Consider the following 22,546-nt stretch of genomic DNA (forward strand, 5'->3'; position numbering starts at 1 on the left):
AATGTGTGTAGCAAGTTTGGTGAAGCTAGGGTGCATGGTTAAAAAGATATGGGCCGTACAAAACACCCACCCTAAAAGTTTAAGTTTCTAATGTTTCCATGGAAACGGCAAAAATTAAAGAAATCAGAATCTTCAAACTAGCAAAAGTCACAAGTACTCATCGTGGTAAATGTGTGTAGCAAGTTTGGTGAAGCTAGGGTGCATGGTTAAAAAGTTATGGGCCGTACAAAAGCTCGGACGGAAGGACGGACGGACGGAACACTACATACCCCCGATTTACTTCGTAAACGGGGATAAAACAATAACTCTTCATCACTTGCTTGATGTGGCCTACGTATGCTTTGCAAAGACTACCATGTAACTGTAGCTATGTAAAACGTATTTATTGCACTTACCATGATATATTTTAAACGAAACAAGATTTGATTATGATCCCCGGGAAATCGACGTACATGCACAAATAAATACCTTACGACCTTATTCCACTAAAACACCATAATTAGACCCGGTGTTTGTATAAAAGAAATACGAACAAGAATTCTATTATATGCAAATCTAGTCAAAATATATGTGATCTTAAACAAGAAGCACCACGTCAATGATGCTATATTCTAAATGTATATTTCTTCATACAAGCCAAGATAACTCTGCCAAACAACCGGCCCCACCTCAACACATCGCGAAAAACAATATTTTTCATTTTGTCATTCTCTTAGAATATGACCAGTCTGACCAGTCGGTGTTGTTCTATTGTAGTTGCTGTAGTGCTGCCAGGATTGTCATCACGGCGACAGTCATTACTGACTGGACTGTAACTGAGCCTGAAAACAAACAGTTTGACAAGGTTTGTGTTTGGTGTTTGAGTTTGTTTGTTATTTCACGCAGCTCTATTTCAGTTGTTTGGCGGCAGTCTGTATATGATCGAGTATGTACCAGACTATCCAGTGATTGATATCATGAGCATCAACATATGCAAGTGGGATACGATTATATGCTTCAGCCAAGTCAGCGAACCTGACAAACCGATCTCGTTAGTCGCCTCTTACGACAAGCATAGTCGCCTTTTACGCCAAGCAAGGGTTGCTGAAGACCTATATTCTAGCCCCGATGTTCACGGGTGGTTTGTTCACTTGAGTCAAGTACTATTCATACTATATTCTTCAAACAATGCATGGGACTAAGACATGCCTGTACCCAACTAGATATATAACTTCAGAAGTGTTGATGACCTTGTAAAATTCTTTCTATAAGCTTTTTCAATAGCTTATGCGCTAACACTTTCAAAACGCGACCTGTAACAGCGATCATCGAGCTACGTCGTTGTATGTAATGCTACCCATTGTGCCGTTTGAAAGGCTGCGTGGTTCAGACATTCCCGTGTGTGTACAATACATGTACATGTCACACTGTCGGGTGACATCATGACAGGACTTCTTTCAGTGGCATTTAGAAGTTGGACATCATGACATGTATTGACTCACTGTACTTTGGATATTCAATAGGATTCCCACCTCTCTCGCCCATGCTATCTATCACTCCACTCAAACCCCAACTATTTTTTGTATTTTGTTCAAATTGATTCTCTCCTCGCTCGCCCACTCATTATTTTGGATGTTCAATATGGTTCTCATCTCACTCGCCCACTCATTATTTTGGATATTCAATAGGATTCCCACCTCTCTCGCCCATGCTATCTATCACTCCACTCAAACCCCAACTATTTTTTGTATTTTGTTCAAATTGATTCTCTCCTCGCTCGCCCACTCATTATTTTGGATGTTCAATATGGTTCTCATCTCACTCGCCCACTCATTATTTTGGATGTTCAATATGATTCTCACCTCACTCGCCCACCCATTTTAGTGGATGTTCAATATGGTTCTCATCTCACTCGCCCACTCATTATTTTGGATGTTCAATATGGTTCTCACCTCACTCGCCCACTCATTTTTTTGGATGTTCAATATGATTTTCTCTTCACTCGCCCACTCATTATTTTGGATGTTCAATATGGTTCTCACCTCACTCGCCCACTCATAGTATTTTGGATGTTCAATATGGTTCTCATCTCACTCGCCCACTCATTATTTTGGATGGTCAATATGATTCTCACCTCACTCGCCCACTCATTATTTTGAATTGTCAATATGATTTTCTCCTCACTCGCCCACCCATTTTAGTGGATGTTCAATATGATTTTCTCTTCACTCGCCCACTGTATTTTGTATGTTCAACATGATTCTCACCTGTATTCCTGCAGGCGTTCACCCAGGTCTCTGCTGTTGACACTGTGAACACCTTGTTAGTGGTGATATCATCACAGGACGTGCCGTTGGCAGTAATGGCACACAGGTTTTGCACAACGCTGGCACTACAACAGCAATATAGCATGTCGGTACGGTGGCCGATAAGGGACATGGAGCGAAAATGTCAAAAACTAAAATGAAAATACATAAAACTTTTTCCACCGCGGTAATAATATTCCCACCGGTTGAAATAGTTTTCACCGCGGTGGAAATAGTTTTCTGTATTTTCAATTTAGTTTTTGACATTTTCGCTTCTTTTTTTTGACCTTTTCGTTTTTGTTTTTGACAATTTCATTTTAGTTTTGGACCTTTTCGTTTGTTTTTTGTTGTTGACATTTTCATTTTAGTTTTTGACATTTTCGCTTCACTTTTCAGCGATTCAATATCTTCTTTATACATGATTTATCACATATTTGTATGACAAATCGTGTTAACTTGCAAAAGGTTACGATAACAGTAAGTGAAATATCAAAATATTGAAAAACAGACTTCATGTCCCTTATGTGCCACCGTATGTCGGTCTTAGGCCTATCTGGACATACCACCCGAATCAGAAAATGCCTTTAAACCAACGAACTAGTTATCAAGTTACATCCGTTGTTAATCTTGATTTATCAGTCATCCCGGTTTGCTCAACAACAACATAATCCACATCTCGTTACCGTGGTTACATCTTCCCATACAAACTTATCAATACCACTGATATGAAGTAAAAGACTTACTAGCAATGATTCAAGTGGCCGACGACATTTGAACGATAAAAGTTCACCTGGCATTGACAAGTGTCCGTCAGTACTGAAACACAAAACATTTGTTCAGCAATTCCCAAAGATCATTTCGGTTCTGATGATACGTTTTTGTTTGTTTGTTTCTTGTTTAACACCGCACTCAGAAATAGTCCAGCTATATGACCACGATCTGTAAATAATCGAGTCTGGACCAGACAATCCAGTGACTGACATCATGAGCATTGATCCACGCAATTGGGATTGATTACATGCATCAACCAAGTCAGCGAGCCTGACCACCCGATCCCTTTAGTCGCCTCTTACGACAAGCATAGTCGCCTTTTACGGAGAGCATGGGTTGCTGAAGACCTATTCTATCCCGAGTCTTCACGGGTCTCGGATAAGAATAAGATACAGGGGAGATATTATTACCCGGGTCCTGACGGGGATTGTCTGTAATATGATCTTATGATCTTATGGGGTAATGGGAAAAGGTTATGATATTATAGGTCTATGTAACAGAAACAAGGTTTTCCGCTCCTCCTCCAGAGAAAGTAATATATGATTTGAAGCTTTGATAAAACAATATCCCAGCTTGAACTAAAATCTGCCCCACGCCATCATCCCCTACCCCTCAGATTGTTTATGAAGACTGTAGACTGAAAAAAATGTCGACGTTTACAGTTATCAGCGTTTAAACCGAATTAACTGTATAATAACTTTTGTACTCAAATATGTAATTTCCCAGATAAGGGCAAGGATTGTTTCCTCATCGTCTTACACTACACCCACAGGGTTGTATCTTTGGTATAGACTTACGGCAAGTCTTTCCGGATATTCCGTTGACTCTCTGTACTTCAGTGATTGCAGTGTTTAGCCTACTCGATCTTTTGTCACACCCGGAGCCTTCTGCCTGTACCAAGCACCGGATATACTCCTTGGCCGCACTGAAATAACGTAGTGAGGAGCATAATGACTACAGTTGGGTTGCTTATATACCGCTAATACACTGCTTATATACTTGTATACTGCTTATACACTCTTATATATTGCTTATACACTGCTTATATAACGCTTATACACTGCTTGTATACTGCTTGTATACTGCTTAAACACTGCTTGTATACTGCTTATACACTGCTTATATACCGCTTATACACTGCTTGTATACTGCTTATACACTGCTTATATACTGCTTATACACTGCTTGTATACTGCTTGTTTACTGCTTATACACTGCTTATAAACTGCTTGTATACTGCTTGTATACTGCTTATACACTGCTTGTATACTGCTTATACACTGCTTATATACCGCTTATATACTGCTTATACACTGCTTATATACCGCTTATATACCGCTTATACCTTGCCTGTATACTGCTTATACACTGCTTGTATACTGATTATACACTGCTTATACACCGCTTATATACTGCTTATACACTGCTTATACACTGTTTGTATACTGATTATACACTGCTTGTATACTGCTTATATACTGCTTATATACTGCTTATATACTGCTTATATACCGCTTATACACTGCTTAAATTCTGCTCATATATTGCTTATACACTGCTTATACACTGCTTATATACTGCTTATATACTGCTTATACACTGCTTAAATTCTGCTCATATATTGCTTATATACTGCTGATATACTACCTATACATTGTTCATACATTGCTTAGATACTGCTTATATACCGCTTATAAACTGCTTATATACTACTTATACACTGATTATATACTGCTTTTATACTGCTTATACATTGCTTATATACTGCGTATATACTGCTTATACACTGCTTATATACTGATTATTTAAAGAGGACGTACATGCATTTCTGTTCATCACTGGGACTTGATGACGACGCCGTCTGGTCGTAGGTGGTGAAACATTCATCGCACGACGACGCTGATGTGCCTCCCACAAGCCCTGCAACACGGGATGCGTGTGGGGTGAATGACATAGTGTATTGACTAGATCGCCGAGACCTGTCAACTTTAACGGAGCAACCAGTGGTTGACCCCTCCTGACATTCAACCTGCCGGGATATCTTCTGAACTCGAAGCAGCACCAAGAAGTGGGAAAAGACACTTGGAATTATTCACGATGCGTTATTTCTGTAGAAACTGTCGGATTTACATTTGGTTTGGTTTTCAACACTGTGTCCTCGATAACCGATGTCAAGAATTGTTGGTTTTTTTGTTCTTTTGGGGTTTTTTTTAATTGTTTTTGTTTTTTTCCCTCTTTATTCATCTCAGCAGGTACAGCATTTATATATACATGTCATGTCAATACAATTGTGGTACATGGTTTTAAAAAAATGTACATCTTTCCATACAATAAATTCTTGCCTGTAAAGTCCACGTACTGTATCAGTGTATCACTATTCAGTTTTTAACAAAGTGTGGAAGGAAGACCAAAAACTAAAAACGTTTGCATAGTTACAATTTGTGAATGACATTATCTTTGAAGCATTGTATTAACTTTTAAGATGGCCGCAGTGTATCAATACATTCACGATTAACAGACTCATTCTTATTATGCAGCATGTCACAGTCGGGCCGTCACAATGTTTCAGTTACTAGTTTTAGCTAAAGGTTTGGGTACTAAGTCCTCCAAGCATTGGGTACTAAGTCCTCCAAACATTGGGTACTAAGTCCTCTAAAGCATTGGGTACTAAGTCCTCCACACATTGGGTACTAAGTGTTCCAACCATTGGGTACGAGGTCCTCCAAGCATTGGGGACTAAGTCCTCCAAGCATTGGGTACTAAGTCCTCCAAGCATTGGGTACTAAGTCCTCCAAGCATTGGGTACTAAGTCCTCCAAACATTGGGTACTAAGTCATCCAAGCATTGGGTACGAGGTCCCCCAAACATTGGGTACGAAGTCCTCCAAACATTGGGTACGAGGTCCTCCAAGCATTGGGTACTAAGTCCTCAAAAAAATGGGTACTAAGTGTTCCAAGCATTGGGTACGAGGTCCTCCAAGCATTGGGTACTAAGTCCCCCAAACATTGGGTACTAAGTCCTCCAAACATTGGGTACTAAGTCATCCAAGCATTGGGTACGAGGTCCCCCAAACATTGGGTACGAGGTCCTCCAAACATTGGGTACGAGGTCCTCCAAACATTGGGTACTAAGTCCTCCAAGCATTGGGTACTAAGTCCTCCAAGCATTGGGTACGAGGTCCTCCAAGCATTGGGTACGAGGTCCTCCAAACATTGGGTACTAAGTCCTCCAAGCATTGGGTACTAAGTCCTCCAAGCATTGGGTACTAAGTCCTCCAAGCATTGGGTACGAGGTCCTCCAAGCATTGGGTACGAGATCCTCCAAACATTGGGGACTAAGTCTAAAACATTGGGTACTAGTGCCATCAAATATTGGGTAATAGGTCCTCCAAACATCGAGTTGTGGGTACTCCAAACGTTGGGTATGAAGTCTTCCAAACATTGAGTATGAGGTCCTCCAAACATTGGGTACTAGGTCCTTCAAACATTATGTACTGGGTGTTCTTGACATATAGGTACTAGGTCCTCCAAACATTGGGTACGAGGTCCTTCAATCATTTGGTACTGGGTGTTCTAAACATTGGGGACTAGATCATCCCAACATTGAGCACTGGGTGTTTAACATGAGAAATTGGGACCTCCAAATATTGGGTACGAGATCCTCCAAACATTTGGAATGAGGTCCTCCAAACATTGTTTAGTAGGTCCTCCAAACAGTAGGTATGAGGTCCACCAAACATTGGGTACTAGATCTTCCACACATCTGTGTGAGGCCCTCCAAACATTGGGTACTAGGTCCTCCAAACATTGGGTACTAGGTCCTCCAAACATTGGGTACTAGATCTTCCAAACATTGGGTACTAATGAGGTAATGGGGCTACAAACTTGAGGTAATGGGGTCAAGACGGATTATGAACATGGGATACTAGGGCTTACAAACACGGGTTAAAAGAGCTAACAAACATTGAGTGCTGGTGCTTACAAACATACAGAGATAGGGCTTACAAACACGGGATACTAGGCTTACAAACATGGTGTCCTAGGCTTAAAAAACATGGGGCACGACCGATTATAATCATGAGATACTTAATACCAAACAATATATTGAGTTAGTGGACTTCGGGTTAAAGAGGTTTGATACTCGTCCGTGAAGAGATCACCCGTTTAATAAACATACAGCTGTATTACACATTGTGTAATACCAAAACGCGTGTTTATGTACTGAGGGAGTTTCACTAACAAATAATTTATTGAAAACTCCGAACATCCCTGGGATTATTCAACGACATTGCATGTAGTGATGATTGAACACTGAGAGGAGCTTATGCACACTCGATGACCCCAGCAACACCGTTGCTAGGCTGACTTCCCACGGCATTGTTTCGCCGGTGGATAACTCCACACATGACGTGATAGGGTATTGTGACGTGATTGTAAACTTTGTGATGCAGTGACCCATTCCACAAGGCAATCGTAGCCTATGTTAAAGCCTATGTTAACATTACGATGACCTTAGCGCTACGATGGTTTTGTGGAACGGACCCCTGAATTCTAAAGTTAAACCATTGTGTGGTATTAAATAATACGGGTCAACTTTTGACGTTTCTGAAGTATTATGGATCGCGTAGATGTCTGCCTATGATTATATTATTCTTGACAATTTATAAAAAGAAGTATAAACGATAAGTAATAAATAAAATACTCAACTCGCTCCCGTGTAATACCAGTTTTATGAAAATCGTGAAGAGCTCTGGTATCTGACTTGTTTTCGGGTCATTTCATGTTCACTATTCACTCATATCATTAAAAAGGTATCTTATGTATATGTGTATAAGAATTTATATATGATACAATCAAATAAAACATGTAAAAGAATATACTTACCGAAAACAAGCAACACCACGCCAGCTATACCCATGTTGGTGTTCAGACGCTGACTTAACCACAGGATATTATGTTCATGTCACTTATACCATATACCTATGAAGAAGGTGATCAATGATATTAATCAAACATTTGACGTTGCTTGGTATGATGACAACTCTCACTTTCATCCCTTGATGTTAATGATAAGGATCGCACTGCCATACTTTAATAATTCTTTTGTGATGAAGTACATGAGGAGACATGTCTTCAGGTTTGTTTGTTTAATGATGTGTTTATTATTTAACATTAGGTAGGTGAGTATGAATGACTCATGCTTTGCATGTAGGTTTATAACTCGACAAGCTGGTTTCAAGAATGTACTAATTTATTTTGAGGATGAAAGATATCAACAAATAAATGACTTCTTGATATGCATTCGTTCGAGTTATTGCAGCGTATTTAATAGGCATATACAACTCTTGTACTGAAGGTGCGTTGTCAATGAACCTGTAGCCTCTAGGCACGTCATTTTCAGTACAGATAGACAGGCAATTAAACGGGACAAGTCTCACCTTGGAAGTCCTGACAAATATTATTTAAGTTATGATTATAAGATAATACATTATACATTATACAAATAAGACACTTACTAATATAACCACGAGTAAAACATGTAGAGAATTGAATCGGTGACGACAAGGAATGGTTTTTAAAAGTATATGTTTTAAAGTACATGTTTTAAAGTATATGTTTTAAAGTATATGCAATAGTAAACTTTGACAGGGATAATGACAGGAAAAGATTTGTGTACGGCGATCTTTTTAACAATATTAAACAGATAAACATAAACAGACTAATACTGGCTGGTGTCAATGGTTTCCGGGCCCTGTTTGTTTTCAACATCGAAACAGGCAGTCGGCGGCCAGAAGGTAGGAACTGATACCAGTATTCTGAATGAAGTATGTGACTGCTGTCATTGAGTATCTAACGCGTCTTTTTGATAATTGCTGCTCATACATCTCTCCGATGTGTTGAAATTGTGTACCTGAAATTTCGCTGGCTGTATTTAAAGTCTTATGTATTTTAGATTTCTTTTGAACAGACAGGCTCCCATACCAGCAGGAAACATTAAAAACTAAACTGCTTTGAATGAACGTTCTATAAAACAGAGAGCGTATATATTATCAAGTTTATAATACCTCAGACGCAGTAAAAAATGCAGTCACTTTTGGCCCTTTTTTAAATTAAAACATTTACGCCTGGACTTGGAACAAAGTCCCTCTTTAAAAATATCACTAGATAAAATACACTTCTCAACAATGTAATAATGCGAGCTCAGTTGGTGCCCATGGAGAGGCCTAGTTCTTGCCTCAATGCCCTGTTCCAAAATTCCACATTCCACATGGATTGTGTCCAACATTTCAGATATTGTTTTCATCTTAAACTTCAACTGACGGTTTAGTTTTTTTTGACAAATCCCCCTGAACTTATGGTCACCACGTGACAAATGTCTCCTGGATCGAGGAATGAAGTTTATCAAGTTTGCAGTGGAATAATGGTCAATGTAGCTAAAAAATCAAATGTTTTTACATGATTGAATGTGGTTCATGAGATTGCAAAACTTCAAGAAAATCCTTTGAGTTAAGAGAATCCACAGGCTATGAATTGCACCTTTCTCAAATACTTTTTGTGAATATACAGAAAGCCCTTCCTTGGTTGTATTAAGGGTGATGATCTTTCTGGCATGGATTTCGTCGTACTTTGCTGGACCAAGCAATATATATATGGAGTTTGGGAATCCAGTACAAAAGAGGAATGGACATTTCTTTAGGTCAAGCCAACCGTTGATGGTATTGATGTGTGGCTTTGACAGATTTTTTCCACAGTTGATACACAAGCCTTATTTGATATGTCACTGTACCAAGTTTTTTTAACAAACAATTAATGTCGTGATGCTTACATATAATGGTAATGCTTTTTGCAGCTCCGGTCGTATCTCAATACATCTTCATTGCAAAACACCCATTCTTGACCAATCGTGAACAGCCGAATGTCGAAAAGGGGCGAGTGGTAACGGGTATGAAGAGTGTTGCTTCACACAGAGAAATCTAAACATTTATCTTTGTTATGAGGTACAACCCAAGCTGCCTGTCAGACAGACAGACGCAAAGTGGTTTGAATCCCTTGACGACCATCTCACCTCACCGGGTTCGCAGACACTGACCACAATGTGAAACATCTGGCAACCTGTGTTTCAGCGTGAACTCAGGGATCCAGCTTGTTGAGCATCGTCACCTACTATCCTCCGCCAGCGTGCCTTAACCTTACATAATTTGTCTTTATATACTTCACTGAGTTTTCCGAAGTTGAGAAAAGGGATATTTTCATTACAGTGAACATAACACTTGATATTTCACTGCAGTGAACATAACAATTGATATTTCACTGCAGTGAACATGACACTTTCACGGAACTATTTTCATACAAGAGTAACCTTGTAACCTTGACCAGCGTGTATTCTTTCGCTTCCAATAGCGTCTCCTAGTTTTTGAGAATATTTTTTGTTAAAGTTGATTTTGTTTATAATCATGTCCAAATGTATGATAAAGAATTTTCGTGACCATAAAGACTCTTTAGATACTTTTGTTTTTATTTTTTAAGGTTTTGCAAACACGAAACTACTTTTTAAGTCGCAAATACAAGGAGTGGTGAACCGATCCTGTGTGTTAGATAGGGAGAATTTACGTTTCAATGTTTAACATTTGTTATGAAATGATTTAATTTTCTGGTAGACAACTACACAAAAAGTATATAATAAATAGGATATATCATGTGTCGAGAGAAATATCACGTTTCTCTCATCGAGTGACGGGGAAAAGGAGATATTTTCTTGAGTGGCTATTTAGTGCTATTTTCAGCACTTCAGCAATATGTGAGTAACAATGGGTTCATCTAAGGCTTCATAACTGATGTACATATCACCACTATTGTTATGTCTTAAATGCACCTCAATGAACTGCTGAATAGTATCGATTTCAACCGTTCCTGAAATAACGCTCCCATTTAACAAAAGCGTGTTTGAAAATATCGAACAAACAAATTTGGCTTTGCGTTTCAATACATTATTTCTATCATGGCTTAAATATGTAAGCTTACAATGCAAATCGATTCGTTTTCATATCACAACATGAAAGAGATGAATTGAGGTGGGGTGGTTTTTAACGTTTTAAGAAGATTGCATATATATAGCGACGTGCATTCAGGTATGTGTGTGACTAAATAGTGCTAGCCCATTGAGATACCAGTTTAACATCAGAATACCACTCAGACACAGTATACTGACTCCGAGCCGACCAGTCCTTGTTTCATCCCCTTAATGCCAAGGACCAGACAGGATAACAAAAGTACCATCTTTTAAGGTTTTTGGTATGACGTAGTTGGGAGCGCAAACAACCGGCATTCCTTTCTCCGGGCAGATGCTCTATCCACTAGGCCACGGAGGCGATCACATAAAACAGGAGCGTGGGGTGTCAAGATCAGGGACTATTGGTTCGAGTCCGGAGTGAATGAGTTGAGTTTAGGGCCATTCCGGACCGTACTTCGGTTATTCCATGACGTGCCAGAAAGCCCATTGTGTTCCAGGTCACAAGCTTGATCTACCTTGAAGTGACTGAGTAAGTGAGTACGGTTTTATGCCCCGAACTACCTTGAAGAAACCAGCGACCACCGACAAACCAAGGATCCTAATCAGATCGAATCCATTCTTGGATTCAACTCGGCAGCTCAAATTGTGACACTTGAAACCACTCTGCCACCTGTGACCAGGAGTGTGTTCATTAAATTCTCATTCTCATTCTCAAGAAAATGCTCATTGTTGACACACATTTGACAGTTATAAAATTATAACAAGTAAATGGATGTCTACGTCATACGATTTTATTTCGACCACTGTGAGGATTCAAATACAGTAGAACACGGATATAACGAACACGGATATAACAACGGATATAACGAACAACGGATACAACGAACACGGATATAACGAACTGATTTCTCTGGTCCCTTGTAGTTCGTTATATCCATGTTCTACTGTAGTTCTCCAATATATAGACTGACGGGCAAAAGAAAGTATACACCTATGTTTGATAGTGGGTTAAAATTTAACAAACAAAATGGTTATTCGATGGTGATGTATTTGAGATGGGTATCTTAGTTTTGCAGTGTTTCGGCAAATGTTTTCAGCCTACTAACGTTTTGATAGGTTAGTAATGTTTTGGTTAGATCCAATGTTCAAATGAATACTTTCTGTACTCCGGCAGTTTGTTTCTAGTCGTAAGACTACAATGGGGATTGGGTGCAGGTTCAGTGAGTGTATGACGTCGCTATCGTTGATCAATCTATCTCCGACTGGTCTGCCTGGCCCAATTCTGTTATGAACACCACTGATATACATCTAGGTGAAATTAAAATGGCTGACTGCTGCGTAAGAGAAGAAGCAGGCAAACATTTATATTTAACTCATGTAGAAACTACATATATAACATAAGGTACTGTTATTATCTTAAATGGACAAGGATCTAAATAAAAGCGACAAAACCCTTTCCATATTCATAAGAAATCTGAACAGCAAAGTCGATTGTATGATTCCAGCCATATCATGAGCATGTGTTTATGAATCACTATCAAATAGTGATGATACCAAGTGTTCGCGAATAGGTGAGCGTATCCTACCCCACCTGTGGAACCTGTCACAAATACATGCAAAGGCAAGTTTATTGTTTATTTGAAAAAACATGGCAACATATGGTACAAGTCAAAATACTAATTACATCGGGCATCATTTTTGTAACTGATGTGTTAAATTCGGAAATGTCCTCGACATATCTACTATAAAACTTATTGAAAGCTCTATTGAAAACGGGAAAAGACAAGTTTGCGTTGCCAGCGTACATACTATCAACCATGCAAAACCTTGACATATATGAAAGTCTATGTATAGCAAGTGATCTTCGTCTTTTATACAAGTAAGTTGGTTATTCCATATAATTCTAAATAGGTTTTAATCAAATAATCACATGTTTCTCTCTTTTAGACCCTAACAAAACAAAATTTGTCGGGACCACCGATATTTGTTTTTCAAAAGTATTTTGGTGTTCATTTTAATATATTCCTACAAAGGTTTTAAGAAAGACATATGCCAAAGTTTATATACCTAAATGGCTACCATTAGTAATGGATTGGTAATACAACGTACATTAATACATGGGTAAGTATGAAATCTACCATTTTACTTATTTTTCAAAAACATTAAGCAAGTCAAATCACTTTCAGCTCCTCAACACTTCAGTCAGTTGTATACTTTTCATAGTTGCATAGTTTACTAATAAATATAGATATACGTAAAGAAATAAAGGTAGCACTCCAGATATTACTTAGTAAGTGAAACACTATAAACCCAATGGATGTGGTTTGGTGTTGAAACATATTGATCATATTTAGTAATTGAATGAAACGTCTGCTCGTGTAATATTAAGGCCATTATTGAAATATATCTATAAAAATACAACGCAGAACATGTTTAACAAAATGTAACTAAGCGACCGGATCCTGACATCTAAATGACGTCATTATTTGCTACTTCTTCTGGAGAAGTCTAGCAACGGTTGCTACAAGAATGGCTGCCTTCAGGGACAAGTGACGGATGAAATCTGAAAAAGGACAATCATGTTTCTCAATTTCTATATTTATGGAACACACACTAGCAAGGACTGAGAGGGTTTAACGCCGATCTGAACCATTACATAACGTCGTTTTAAGGACGAGTGAGTGAGTGAGATGGGTTTAACGCCGCTTTTAGCAATATTTCAGCAATATCGGAGGGGGGCACCAGAAATGGGCCTTCACACATTGTACCCATGTCGGGAATCGAACCAGGGTCTTCGGCGTGACGCGCGAACGCTTTAACCACTAGGTTATCGCACCGACCCGGAAGGTCGCAAAAGTAAGTAAATCACTTTTGTGAAGCCCAAGAGCAGGAACTATGTGTTCATATTCAAGGCAAACCTGGAATTTGAACGAACGACCATAGGATCCTGGCACTGTTAAGGCACGTAACTCTGTGCAACACACTAGAATCCGCAACGTTATTCTAATGTATATAATCCCCTCTTCTATACTTAAATTCGACTATTTTTGTGTTTCTCTTTGTCCTTTTGTTTGCTTTGGGACGATACAGTGAAAACTTAACTACTCTTTAATTCGTGTGCCTTCACTATCGTGATCCGATGTTATCTGGGAAGAGAGTAAGCGAGATGGGGAGTTTGGTTTAAACGCCCCTTTGAACAGTATCCAGTTATATCACGGCGTGTCAGTGTGATGTTGGAGGACGCCTCAAGAGCAGGGGTATAGTGCTTACAAACCAAGGTTCACAGCTAGGATTCGAACACAGACTGTGATAGGGAGAACGGTACTTTTGAAGGAAAGAGTACTTTCTTGTTTATAGCATACCATGATTTATTAGCCAATCTGTATGCACGATTGTTGCAATGAAATTGGGATGTAGTGTCGCATATTATATTATGGCATATGTGAAGTACCTCTTAGTTTGATATACTGACCTTGACCTGAGCATGCGCCTACCCATGTATTGGAGGTGGACACAGAGTACATGGCATTTGTTGTGACGTCATCACAGGCCCTCTTAGCTGCAGCTATAGCACAGCGATCTTGGACCACACTTGCACTGTCAAGAGTAATACACGGTTTACAAGACACCTCGTAAATCATGTATACTATTCAAAAGAAGTTAAGGATTATTTCACATTAGTTTAGTTATTCTGTCATGGCATGGTAGATTACCTATAGTTATATGAAAGAATTCGGTGGTCTAAACTTCTTTTGAGTAGTATATTTGTTCTATCGTTTCAGTTTTGTTTTTAGCAAACTGTTTCTTGCATCTATTTACATAATCCATTGATTGATTTCTTTATTGCTATACATATCAATACCAAATTAACTTCTTTTAAAACCTTTTGTCGAAGATATATTCAGCATCAGATGAAAGTGGGTGATAATTTAATTACCAATTTAGAAAAAAAGCAACAAAAACCTTACCATATTCATAAGCAATGATAACTTGATTGTACGATTCCGACCATATCATGACCATGTGTGTATGAATAACTATCAAACAGTGATGATACCAGGTATTCGCCAAAAGGTGAGCAAATCATGCCCCACAGGTAACATCATCACAAACACATGCAAAGGCAAGTCAATTGTTCACCTTAAATGTTACACAAATCTTGACAAATGGAAAGATCCAATCTTCCTTTCTGCTTAGGAAAACGGTCTTTGCAGTTCCTTATCGACAACGAAAAAGATAATACAATAGAATGTCTTTGGGCGTTTAGTTAATGAGGCATATAATGGAATTGTATATGTTTATATGTCTGACGGGTTCAGGTAGAAGTAAAAAATAGTTCCCACATTTAATATGGTGGGACAGACCATATATGCAATTACACCTACTAGCATTTGTTCACTGGGTCTCTGAGATTTGAGCTGTAGAAGGCCACTTGACATAAGCAGCTGTCTGTCAGTACTGAAACATAGATGATCACAACTATAGTCCTCGCCACTTGACATAAGCAGCTGTCTGTCAGTACTGAAACATAGATGATCACAACTATAGTCCTTGCCACTTGACATAAGCAGCTGTCTGTCAGTACTGAAACATAGATGATCACAACTATAGTCCTTGTCACTTGACATAAGCAGATGTCTGTCATTACTGAAACATAGATGATCACAACTATAGTCCTCGACACTTGACATAAGCAGCTGTCTGTCAGTACTGAAACATAGATGATCACAACTGTAGTTCTCGCCACTTGACATAACCAGCTGTCTGTCAGTACTAAAACATAGATGATGACAACTATAGTCCTCGCCACTTGACATAAGCAGCTGTCTGTCAGTACTGAAACATAGATGATCACAACTGTAGTTCTCGCCACTTGACATAAGCAGCTGTCTGTCAGTACTGAAACATAGATGATCACAACTGTAGTTCTCGCCACTTGACATAAGCAGCTGTCTGTCAGTACTGAAACATAGATGGTCACAACTGTAGTTCTCGCCACTTGACATAAGCAGCTGTCTGTCAGTACTGAAACATAGATGATCACAACTATAGTTCTCGCCACTTGACATAAGCAGCTGTCTGTCAGTACTGAAACATAGATGATCACAACTATAGTCCTCGCCACTTGACATAAGCAGCTGTCTGTCAGTACTGAAACATAGATGATCACAACTATAGTCCTTGCCACTTGACATAAGCAGCTGTCTGTCAGTACTGAAACATAGATGATCACAACTATAGTCCTTGTCACTTGACATAAGCAGATGTCTGTCATTACTGAAACATAGATGATCACAACTATAGTCCTCGACACTTGACATAAGCAGCTGTCTGTCAGTACTGAAACATAGATGATCACAACTGTAGTTCTCGCCACTTGACATAACCAGCTGTCTGTCAGTACTAAAACATAGATGATGACAACTATAGTCCTCGCCACTTGACATAAGCAGCTGTCTGTCAGTACTGAAACATAGATGATCACAACTGTAGTTCTCGCCACTTGACATAAGCAGCTGTCTGTCAGTACTGAAACATAGATGATCACAACTGTAGTTCTCGCCACTTGACATAAGCAGCTGTCTGTCAGTACTGAAACATAGATGGTCACAACTGTAGTTCTCGCCACTTGACATAAGCAGCTGTCTGTCAGTACTGAAACATAGATGATCACAACTATAGTCCTCGACACTTGACATAAAGTCACATCGCGATTATTAATACACGAAGGCAGTTGCATTTGTTTTAATAGTAATAGAGTGAAAACAAGCCATTCCGGCGATAAGGTGTAGTTCTTACACAAATGACAAAATTTGCAATGTCAACTTTTAAAGACATCCCGAAACAGAAATATCTCGAGATATTTCATGATGCTATTTCAAGGGGTGAAGACTATAAGCGAGCGAGTTGGGTGTAACGCTTCATGGTTGAGGAAAGCCCCAAGTTGTGCAGTTTTCAGACGTTTACTGGCTCGGTGAAACCCACGAGCATGGGTATGGTGCTGACAAACCTAGAAACATAAGCAGAGCGAACTTGGATTCGAACCCACGATCAAAGATTTCTGGCACAACTAAAACACGCAACCCTGGACAGCCGATTATGGTGCATTAGACGACCGGATGTACAGTGCCTCTGATGACGTCCGAAATGGGCATGCCATTGAATGGCGGTGAGAACTGTACAAAACATTTCGCGAACCCTGGTGAAGTAGCAGCCGTTCCTCTGGAGCTTACCACACGTCAGTTCTGCGATGCTATGTACTCTGGCCACCTCGTCCTGGGCAACCTTAAGCTTCTCTGCCCTCTTGTCGCAACCAGATTCCTGTGTGGCCGTCACCAGACAGGCGATGTACGTTTTCGCAGCCCTGGGACAAATACACACAGTGATAGAACACCATTCAACAGCCGAAGAAAGAAATAATAAACAGTGTGTGTGGATCACGTTTCAAGAAAAGAGATCGTGTCAAGCTCGATAGGAATGTTATTGATACTGATAGATACCTACCAGGTCCAAAATATCAAATCTGAAAATTGCACTAAATGAAATATGGCATGTGTACATATTACATATATAATAGTTTCATATTACATCTGCATATTACATATGTGATAGTTTTATATAACATATATATTAGTTTCATATAACATCTGCATATTACATATATAATAGTTTTATATTACATCTGCATATTACATATATAATAGTTTTATATTACATATAAGATAGTTCTATCTTACATCTGCATATTACATTCATAATGGTTTTATATAACATCGACATATTACATATAAAATAGTTTTATATTACATCTGCACGAATTGCGTGGACCATGCTCATGATATTAATCACTGGATTGTCTGGTCCAGACTCGATTATTTACAAACCGCCATCATAAAGCTGGAATATTGCTGAGTGCGGCGTTAAACAACCAACCAACCAACCAACATCTACACGCAAGTTGACAAAACTTTATGTATAACAACTTCTATATAATACTATTATAACATAAATGTCGCAGTATGGTGTGCAATAACCTGGACATCATAGTTTAGGACTGCGAGTATATATATATATATATATATATATATATATATATATATATATATATATATATATATATATATATATATATATATATATATATATATATATATATATATATATATATATATATATATAAACTCAAAAGATATATCAATGAAGTGAAGTCATACTCATGCCTCCCATTATGCTTTATGACGTCATATTTTAGGTTTATAAATATCATATTTGTTAATTGCATATTACATTTACCACATGAAAACATGTTACAAAATTAGACATATTACATATTACAGATCACATAAAACATATCAGTAGATTATATATAACATATTAGTATATTACATACGACATATTGGTATATTACATTTGACATTTTTTACATATTACATATGATAGAATAGTATGTTGCAATTATTAATAGAATGATATCCATGACATATTAAAAGATTATTGATCAGGTATTACTAAGTTTCATGTACGTATTACCAAATTACATATTACGACGTACGTGCATTTCTGAGGATCTGAACCAGCCGAGATGCTGGTGTCGTAAGTTGATTTGCAGACATCACACGACACGCCCGTTGTGACGTGGATCATTCCTGAAGCAAAACAAAATTGCAGCATATTTACCATGAATCACATGTTGCAATAATATAAACTGTATTATTGGTCATTATGAACATATACTTCACAACAAATATTGAATTTAATGCCTGCGTAAGGCCTATCCTTTGAAAATAGGTCTTCAGCAACCCATCCTTGCCGTAAAAGGCGACTATTCTTGTCTTAAGAGGCGACAAGCAGGATCGGGTGGTCAGGCTTGCTAACATGGTTGATGCATGTCATCGTTTCCCACTTGCGTGGATCGACGAACATGGAACACTGGATTGTCTGGTCCAGGCATGATTATTTACAGACCGCTGTCATATCGTTGGAATATTGTTGAGTTCTGCGTTCTGAATAAACAAAACAAACTGTTAAAGTACCCTCGTGGACATACCGTGTTAGGAGTCGTCCTACGTAAACTAAGCTAGTTGTAAAACGCGACTGTATGGGTCAGTGTGCCGTTGTACAAAGCAACCTTAGCACTACGATAAAGTCTGTGTTAAGGTATGGGAGTAACGATCACTCAACGCTAAGATCGTTTTGTACAGCGGCATCCTGGTGGCCAGACTCTGTAACTTGGTTGATTGCGTGTCATCAAACCCCGACAGCGTGGGCCGTATATAAGATATAGTCAGGGCCTACTTGCACAAAGTGATCTTAGCGCTACGACTATTGTAAGCCTATGTTAAAGTATGGGAGTTACGATCATCTTAGCGCTAAGATCGCTTTGTGCAAGTGGACCCTGGCTGGTCCAGACCCCATTGTTATACGTCGCCGTCATATAGCTGGAATATTTCAAAGTACGGCGTCAACAACAAACAAAAAGACCTAATATCAGGTTACAAATTAGCAAGTTTAGATAGATAAAGTTGCGTTTTCATTCATATCACTGAATACATCAGCAGCACACGTACACGTCAAAATCTTTTAGAATTTCAAAACGTCAAAGTTAAAGGAAGTGTCCTATCACTGAAAGCATCAGTTAAACACATGAAACTTTCACATTTAAGGGAGATGTCATATCACTAAATGCATCAGCTCGACACACATGCTACTTTCACAGTTAGGGAAATGTCATATCGCTGAATGCATCAGCTAGACACACATGATACTTTCACAGTTAAGGGAAATGTCATATCACTCAATGCATCGGCTAGACACACATGATACTTTCACAGTTAAGGGAAATGTCATATCACTCAATGCATCAGCTCGACACACATGCTACTTTCACAGTTAGGGAAATGTCATATCGCTGAATGCATCAGCTAGACACACATGATACTTTCACAGTTAAGGGAAATGTCATATCACTCAATGCATCAGCTAGACACACATGCTACTTTCACAGTTAGGGAAATGTCATATCGCTGAATGCATCAGCTAGACACACATTATACTTACAAAGTTAAGGGAAATGTCCTATCACTGAATGCATCAGCTAGACACACATGATACTTACACAGTTAAGGGAAATGTCCTATCACTGAATGCATCAGCTAGACACACATGATACTTTCACAGTTAAGGGAAATGTCATATCGCTGAATGCATCAGCTAGACACACATGATACTTACAAAGTTAAGGGAAATGTCCTATCACTGAATGCATCAGCTAGACACACATGATACTTACACAGTTAAGGGAAATGTCCTATCACTGAATGCATCAGCTAGACACACATGATACTTTCACAGTTAAGGGAAATGTCCTATCGCTGAATGCATCAGCTAGACACACATGATACTTTCACAGTTAAGGGAAATGTCCTATCACTGAATGCATCAGCTAGACACACATGATACTTACACAGTTAAGGGAAATGTCATATCACTAAATGCATCAGCTAGACACACATGATACTTTCACAGTTAAGGGAAATGTCCTATCGCTGAATGCATCAGCTGGACACACATGATACTTTCACAGTTAAGGGAAATGTCATATCACTGAATGCATCAGCTAGACACACATGATACTTTCACAGTTAAGGGAAATGTCATATCACTGAATGCATCAGCTAGACACACATGATACTTTCACAGTTAAGGGAAATGTCCTATCACTGAATGCATCAGCTAGACACACATGATACTTTCACAGTTAAGGGAAATGTCCTATCACTGAATGCATCAGCTAGACACACATGATACTTTCACAGTTAAGGGAAATGTCATATCACTGAATGCATCAGCTAGACACACATGATACTTTCACAGTTAAGGGAAATGTCATATCACTGAATGCATCAGCTAGACACACATGATACTTTCACAGTTAAGGGAAATGTCATATCACTGAATGCATCAGCTAGACACACATGATACTTTCACAGTTAAGGGAAATGTCCTATCACTGAATGCATCAGCTAGACACACATGATACTTTCACAGTTAGGGAAATGTCATATCACTGAATGCATCAGCTAGACACACATGATACTTTCACAGTTAAGGGAAATGTCCTATCACTGAATGCATCAGCTAGACACACATGATACTTACACAGTTAAGGGAAATGTCATATCACTGAATGCATCAGCTAGACACAAATGTTACTTTCACAGTTAAGGGAAATGTCATATCACTGAATGCATCAGCTAGACACACATGATACTTTCACAGTAAAAGGAAGTGTCCATTATATAATGATTACATTCCTGACTAAGCAAGTAATTATGAAACAAATTTGTAAGGATATTTGACTTTCTTACCTAAAATCAACAGGAGAATCGCTGCTTTGGCCATATTCCTGTACTAAAGGAACAAGATGTCGTCGGAGAATCACACGTCCAATGAGCACATACTACAGTTCATCACTTGAACTGCCATCACTATCGTTGTCATGTGTAATGTTCATTGTTCAAAACGATTGTCTCTTATCGCATGATATGTCATAAGCATCGCAGATCATAATTGTACTTCGCCTTATCATAATTCATTGTGATGTCAAAAGCAAGATGCAGCATGTATTTGTTTGTCGCTGTGGTTTCCAACTCTAAAACAATGTAAACACACTTAGTGAAAACATTGTCTTAGTGTGTGGATTGAACGCTATCTCAGGTATGTCACGGTGTATGAGTTAATAGTGGACGCCCTGTATTTAGGCCAAATCACAAAATATAAGTGTGTGAGAGAGAGGGCATTTCCAACATGTGAGGGTGTGAGAGAGGGCATATCCAAATATAAGTGTGTGAGAGAGGACATTTCCAACATGTGAGGGTTTGAGAGAGGGCATATCCAAATATAAGTGTGTGAAAGAGAGGACATTTCCAACATGTGAGGGTGTCAGAGAGGGCATTTCCAACATATGAAGGTGTGTGAGAGAGGACATTTCCAACATGTGAGGGTGTGAGAGAGAGGACATTTCCAACATATGAGGGTGTGAGAGAGAGGATATTTCCAACATGTGAGGGTGTGAGAGAGAGGACATTTCCAACATAAGAAGGTGTGAGAGAGAGGACATTTCCAACATATGAAGGTGTGAGAGAGAGGGCATTTCCAACATGTGAGGGTGTGAGAGAGAGGACATTTCCAACATGTGAGGGTGTGAGAGAGAGGACATTTCCAACATGTGAGGGTGTGAGAGAGGGCATTTCCAACATGTGAGGGTGTGAGAGAGAGGACATTTCCAACATATGAAGGTGTGAGAGAGAGGACATTTCCAACATATGAAGGTGTGAGAGAGAGGGCATTTCCAACATGTGAGGGTGTGAGAGAGAGGGCATTTCCAAATATATGTGTGTGAGAGAGAGGACATTTCCAAATGTATGTGTCGTGAGCGAAAGAAAGAACCACGTTCACCAACCAGCCTCTTTAACATTTCA

The 22,546-nt window shown here is 38.9% G+C and overlaps 2 protein-coding genes across 2 annotated transcripts; both read right to left on the reverse strand.

Annotated features, from left to right (window-relative positions):
• Positions 1-8,079, reverse strand: LOC139467082 (uncharacterized). The gene is made up of 6 exons (XM_071248799.1): positions 7,940-8,079; positions 4,877-4,976; positions 3,854-3,981; positions 3,029-3,101; positions 2,247-2,371; positions 1-821 (listed from the first exon to the last, which is right to left on the reverse strand). Exons 1-6 carry the CDS (start codon positions 7,971-7,973, stop codon positions 748-750), a joined length of 534 nt encoding a protein of 177 aa, XP_071104900.1. The 5' UTR covers positions 7,974-8,079; the 3' UTR covers positions 1-747.
• Positions 8,080-12,879: 4,800 nt separating this feature from the next.
• On the reverse strand, positions 12,880-21,567 carry LOC139467083 (uncharacterized). Its single transcript, XM_071248800.1, has 6 exons — positions 21,434-21,567; positions 18,619-18,712; positions 17,300-17,430; positions 15,452-15,524; positions 14,539-14,663; positions 12,880-13,629 (listed from the first exon to the last, which is right to left on the reverse strand). Exons 1-6 carry the CDS (start codon positions 21,465-21,467, stop codon positions 13,556-13,558), a joined length of 531 nt encoding a protein of 176 aa, XP_071104901.1. The 5' UTR covers positions 21,468-21,567; the 3' UTR covers positions 12,880-13,555.
• Positions 21,568-22,546: the final 979 nt, after the last annotated feature.

The sequence above is a fragment of the Haliotis cracherodii genome, unplaced genomic scaffold, assembly GCF_022045235.1.
Source record: "Haliotis cracherodii isolate W230 unplaced genomic scaffold, xgHalCrac1.p SCAF_19, whole genome shotgun sequence".
Lineage (NCBI taxonomy): Eukaryota > Metazoa > Mollusca > Gastropoda > Lepetellida > Haliotidae > Haliotis > Haliotis cracherodii.